This window comes from Podarcis bocagei, assembly GCF_964188305.1.
Source record: "Podarcis bocagei genome assembly, chromosome: 9".
Classification (NCBI taxonomy): domain Eukaryota; kingdom Metazoa; phylum Chordata; class Lepidosauria; order Squamata; family Lacertidae; genus Podarcis; species Podarcis bocagei.
Window position 1 is genome coordinate 70,379,899 of NC_138134.1, and position 6,359 is coordinate 70,386,257.

General features: G+C 44.9%; 1 protein-coding gene across 1 annotated transcript in view; it reads right to left on the bottom strand.

The window, feature by feature from the left end:
* Positions 1–6,127, bottom strand: part of SHROOM3 (shroom family member 3) — a 219,931-nt gene extending 213,804 nt beyond the window's left edge. Inside the window, exon 1 of the mRNA XM_081206897.1 lies at positions 5,500–6,127. Coding sequence (XP_081063023.1) covers positions 5,500–5,667 — 168 coding nt within the window. The 5' untranslated portion in view covers positions 5,668–6,127. The remainder of the gene's footprint in view (positions 1–5,499) is intronic.
* Between the last annotated feature and the right edge of the window lie 232 nt (positions 6,128–6,359).

The following is a 6,359-nucleotide window of genomic DNA, read 5'->3' on the forward strand; positions in this document are numbered from 1 at the left end:
TGGTTCTTTGGTGGTGGTGATGGGGAAGCGGTGTGCGGTGGGTCAGGCATGGAAGACGGAGAAGGGCCGAGAGCGGCAGCAGCGGCAAGGCTCGGGTAGCGCGATGCCTCCCTTCCCATCGGAGCAGCCCCAATCCCATTCCTACTTATGTGCAAGCAGGAGGGGAAGGGGATCCCTCAGCTGTGAAGGGAGGCTTCCCGTTGCCTAACTGAGAGATCCCTCCCCCCTCCTGCTTGCATGCAAGCTCTGATAGGCAGCTGAAGCCTCCCTTCACAGCTTAGTTGCTGGGGTCAGGGAAGGTGGAGGCAGCCCGGAAGCTGCACCTTTGAGCCCCTGCACCACCATCACATGGGGACTTCCGAGCAGCTCCTGAAGCCAGCTAGAGCCAACTGCTCTGGGCTGCCGAAAGACTGCCGCTGCTGCATTTCCCGGGGACATTAGATGAAATCCGGGGACATTACGGGGATGGAATTTGTCCGGGGACCTATTCGCAAATCCGGGGACTGTCCCCAGGAAACAGGGACATCTGGTAACCCTAGTTTAAGGGGCAATGTTTCAGTAGCCAGCACACTGCCTTGCCCCTCCGTGACTAGGAGAACACAAAATGAGCAATATGCAAAGTTTACCAGGTCAAAGAATTTAGCCTCTTTTTTAAATCCCTTTGGCAGTGCACAGATTTCAGCTTGGCTTGCGTTTTGTAATGTAAACATACAGAGTATGTGTAGCTCCAGCCCTAAGTCAATCATGTACTGCAAAAATAAATAAATATAGGCTTGCCATACGTCAGGAATATTCCTGACGTGTCCTGGTTTTCGGGTGTAAAAATGGCATCGGGGGGATTTTATCAGGAAAAAAACCCAGATGCATGGCAATGCGGTAGAAAAAGGAGCAGAAACAACTCAAAAAGCTTAAAATCACTAATTTGGGGTTAGGTTTCCTTTAAAAAAACTGAACAATTTTGGGGTCTTCCTAGAAAAAGCTGAACAACTTTGTGGGTGTCAGGAATTTTACTTTTTTAAATATAGCAACCCTAAATTTAAAAACATTCTAGCTAATATTTGGGATTATACTTCAGGCTCCCTCCAACATATATTTTACTAATATTACAGTTTTAGGGTTGTTGTTTTTTAATAAGTTTATTTGCTGCTTAGTGCTTACCACAGAAAAAGTTGTCTCAAAGCAGCGAACAGGCTGTTGTCATGTTTTTTTTTTGTGTGTGTGTTTTAAGCATACATTACCAAATACATAAGATAAGAGGGCATTATTATGGGAAAGTGCTCATCCCGCAATAACATAAAAAGGACACATTTCACCCCACCCAGCTAAAAGACGAACACCAGTTGAGAGCGAAATGTCAGGCAGGGTGAGTAGGAATGTCTCCACCTGGCACCCGAAGACCGATAGCCATAGCAAGTTTTATCACTTGCTATTACCCTACTGGCAGGAAAATATTTTACTCTTCTTTGCTTGCTTCTAGCAGCTACAAAAGTAGCTGGATGCTTATGAGTTTAAGGAGATGAATGGGCAATGGCACAGCAGGTAACAGCATTCCCATATTGCTGCTACCCAGGCAAGAATGCAGTTGAGGTCTCTGTTCCTAGGACAAGAATTTGCTCTCTTGTTAAATATGTGGCTGTTGAATTTAAAATTAGAAAGGGCATTTCAGAGAAGCCCTGTGGCATGTTAAGCTGTTCCAAAACGCCTGAGCCGTAACCACTGAATGAGCAGATAAATGGATCTTAGTGAGCAGGAGATTCTCTAAACATTGAGCAACTGTTCCACTTGCTACTATATAACAAAACAAACACCTGTAGAAATATTGGAGCTATATGTGTTGGTTCCGGGGTGTTGCCACTGTGCAGTGCTTGGAGTCACAAGACTCTGTTTACATTCCAGAGATTCCATACTGTTGGAAGTCTCACGGTAGACATGAGACGGATGTGATGTTTCCTGTTCCTTTGTTCCAGTTGCTCTCTGCTTTCACAGAGAGAGCATGTTTGTTGCTTTTCTGTCTGCGTAGCTAGAAATAATATCTTAGTGATGTAGCTCACAAATCTTGTCACTTCTGCTGCTTTTAAACTCTGCATAATGGGAACGTGCTTGGAGCCTTATCAAAGGCTCAGGTCTTTAATCACGTCGGAGGGAGATTCTGGAGGAGTCGCTTGGTCGAACGCAGGCTCCGACAATATGGTCATTAAATGTCTGCTACCAGGCACAATCCTAAAACACAGAGAGACGCAGCTTTGGCAAGGACTGTGCTGCAACTGTGTGGGAGAAGGTCAAGCCAGGTGAAAATTGAAACTGGGGCTGCACAGAAAACTACACACAGTTCCAGCTCAAAAGCTGCTAAGGCTTAGTTCCACAAGGAGCGTGTGCTACTGTACCCAACCTAGAAGAGATCAAGAAGACCAAGGGCTGCGGTTTTCAGATGGTCAATCCTGGGATTCCTTGAGAAGTTTCTACAGGTTGTGTCATGAGAAGATCAATCAAAGCAGGCAAGCTTCTCTGAAAGACAGCCTGCCCATTACTACCTACGGGACCGCCTCTCCTGGTATGCCCCACAGAGAAACTTGCGGTCTTCAAATAAAAACATCTTGAAGGTCCCAGGCCACAGAGAAGTTAGGCTGGCCTCAACTAGAGCCAGGGCTTTTTCGGCCGTGGCTCCAATCTGGTGGAATGCTCTGTCGCGAGAGACTAGGGCCCTGTGGGACTTGACATCTTTCTGCAGGGCCTGCAAGACAGAGCTGTTCCACCAGGCCTTTGGCCAGGGCACAGCCTGACTCCCTCCCTCGGCAATCTTCGTGGAGCTCTGGCCCAATGGTTGCCAGTGGCTTGAATTAATTAATTTTATAATGAATGATTTTAGAGTTTTGTTTGTGCTGTACTTTTGTACTGTTTTATTGTTGTTAGGCGCCCTGAGCCCGGCTTCGGCTGGGGAGGGCGGGATATAAATAAAATTTATTATTATTATTATTACTGCAACACAAAGCCTTAGGTGAGTTCTGGTGCCCTCTTGCTGTTCCTACCATTCAATAGAGCCGGCGTGGACCCTCCAGATGTTGCCGGACTACAACTCCCATCATCCCTGACCACGTGCCCTATTAGCTAAGGCTGGTGGGAGTTGGGGTTCACACTTGCTACCCTTACTTTAGAGAATCCTTTACAGCACACAAGGGTCCTCATCAGATAAACCAATGTGAAGAAGGTTCCCAGAAGGTAGGAAACTGGGAAACTGTTGATCTGTGGCAGCGTTCCCCAACCTTTGCCCTCCAGTTGTTATGTAATACAACTCCTATCAGCCCGGACTTGATATGAACAATGGGAATTGTGCTCCAAAACACCTGAAGGACACTAAGCTTGAGGAAACTGGTCTAGGGTAATCTGGCGTCAGATGCTGGTCAGCCGAAGAAGCAGAGCCAGTTGTCAGTGAAGTTAACTTTTTATTTAAGGCAACAAGCAACATTCTCAGCAGGTCTTGCCCTATGGAGCAGTTGCCTGGACTGATGGTCCCCATCTTCTACCCTCTCTAAAGTTCCTCCTCTCCCAGATGTTTCCCAAGCAGTCGCAAACTGCATCTGCGCACCTCTGGTTTCTGTTCTGTCATCCTCATTCTTCTGTGTGTTCTTGGAGACCAGGAGAGGGAAACTTTCTGGATTCTTCAATATTCCATTGACCTCCCTCCTCTGTTTCAGCCTTAGAGTCTGAACTGCTCCCTGTCACAGGCTCTTCCTGCTCACTAAACCCTGTTGCCCCTTTGGCATCCAGCATCTCCTCCCACTCTCCTCCCCCTGACCTCTTCTTGGTGTCCCATCACCAACCCCTAAGCTCTCAGCTTTCCTCCTCTGGGGTTTCCCTTGGCAGTTCCCCAGCTGGTGTCATCCAGCCAGTCCCTGGCAGATAATGGGTTCATATCCGGAGGAAGCAATTTGGACACCGGGCCTCTATTGAGGCCCTAAATAAGAATTCAGTTATTGGTCTTAACATGAAACCATGGGCTAGCTAAATCATTATTTGTTTCGACGTTCATACCCAAACCTGCTTACAAACCAGAGATTTATTGGGGGCAGGGGGTAGCAACCAGGATCTGAAATAATGCTTTGAAGTTGGTTTACAAATCTGTTCTAGCTGTGGATTCCATTTACTGTAAGTGCAAACTCAAAACATTGAGTCAGGAAGCTCGGACCCTACAAGCACGTAAATACAATGCCACAATCACAACCGCTTTCAATAAGTAACTTTTAAAGAGACAAACAGAAGTACCAATTTTGCTCAGACGTTTTAAGGAACAGGAACAGAAACAGAGAGACTGAGCTCCCAGTGGTATCATGCACACCCCAGGCATGTTTGACATTAAGGGAGTTGGTTGTTGTAGAAACCAAGTCCCATAGACTCATTAAATTTCAACAGTAAGCACCACCCATCCCTCTTGTTGTTGTTTAAAAACTATGAGCTGTGCATATTACACTTATTATACAACAAAACACTCTTCCCTCTAAGCCGAAAGAGGTGGAATACGTTGTTTTGCCTCTCAGTGCTAAATGGCTTGCATTTCATATTGTTCTCCCAGGAGAGGGTTTTGCTTAAATTTCAAATAGAATGAGGAGATCAGGAGTGGACTGAGGATTGTGAGTCCTCTTTATCTCAACTTTCAGCGTCAATGCATTCTGTCACAGCCCTCCTGCCTCCTTCCCAAAACCAGTTCTGCCACACTTGACTCTGCTTCCTTGCCCTTACATCATTAGTTTCTTGGAACAACTTTTGTCTGTAAGATTATACTTGTTTGTTGTCTCCCAAAGAGCTCTTGCACTGCTTGAAAAAGAATTCAGTGAAACCCCACAGATTGCACATTATTGATTAAAGAGTCCACTTCAAGGCTTCCCTCTGTTACTTTCTCTAGAGCCAACAGCACAGCAACATCCTGTAGTTACAGCTAACATTGCACACAAACCAGCTACCTGAATTTAAAAACCAAGAACCAAAACACTAATAACAAATAAAGTTTCTTCTTTCTCTTTCTCTCAAGACCAATGCATGCTGCTTGATCTGCTAAACCGAACTTCATTGATTTAAGCCAGTTTGATCTCTTTGACATGAAGTAGACTAAATCGTTTAAGTCCAAGTATGCCAGCTTATTTTAATTGTAAATTAGGTTAGCGTTATGAGAGATTTCCCCTTGAATACAGAAAAGTAATTTAAGTGCAGGATGTATCCTCTTCTGCGCAAGCCCCTTTGGAACACAATTTTTGCACAATTCCCATTTATTTTCATGGGGTATGTGCAAAAGAAGTTCCCTGTGTTTTGCGCCAAATGTCCTTTCGCTTCACAGTATACCAAAGTACTGAATTAACCACTCAGTGAATCAAAGAGTTCAGAGCAAGCACATTCCTGGACTTAAAAAAAACACACCAAAAAACCACTCTCCACCTGGATTACATTTTAACCAGGATTTTGGCCCAATCTGCAGCTGAACACATCTTTAATTCAAGTAAACAAGGTTACCTTGGAGATGATTAATGGTTCCCCATGCTCCAGTCCACCTTTCAAAGTAAATCCCCATGGAGGACCTCCTTGTAGCAAAACCTCCAAATAAATGTATCTTCCTTTATGGGTTAAGTTTGCTTCCGAAGAAGAAATAATAGTCCTGTTTATATTGTCCAGCATCCTCATGTTTATATTCTCAAGCACTCACTGAAGCCAAAAGCAGGGACTGGAAGAGTCTGGGGAGGAGGAGGAGGAGGAGAGAGTAGAAGATTAAAATCCCTCACGTCCATGATGAATTGTCTCATAGTCTACAGGATCGCAGGCTGCTAGGATTGCCAGGAGGTTATGTTTTCCTTCTCAGCAGAAGTCCAGAAGGCGGAGCTCAATTTGCCCATCATTTCTATCTCAGAACTTCCAACTTTTTGGATGCAGCTTTTTGAAAACGAAGCATTTCTTCCCGTGCAAACATTGGTTCCGTGCAAGATCCTTCCTTTCACCTCTTCATTCTTTCCCTTAATATTTCCAATCGGTGGCTTTTCAGCATAAAAAGGAAAAAAAGACATTTAAATGCTTTGGGTAGGTAGCAAGCTCCTCAAATGCACACCAGCGCTTCATTATTATTATTTTATATTGATTATCAGCCCTTTCTCCCCTTCTGTGAGCAATTTACCATTACAATGGCCGTTTTTTCCTCAGTTCATTGCCTCCAAAGAATGAAAGCATCTCCCACCCCCTGTCTGCCAGCTCGCTTTTCTGCTAACTTCACAATTTTGTGACTTGTCAAAAGTAGCAGGGGGAAGGGAGTAAAAGCCTGGACCTTAAACAACTTGTTCCCTCGAGCTGGGGACTTGAAATAGTTTCCCAGCTGAGTTTATAAA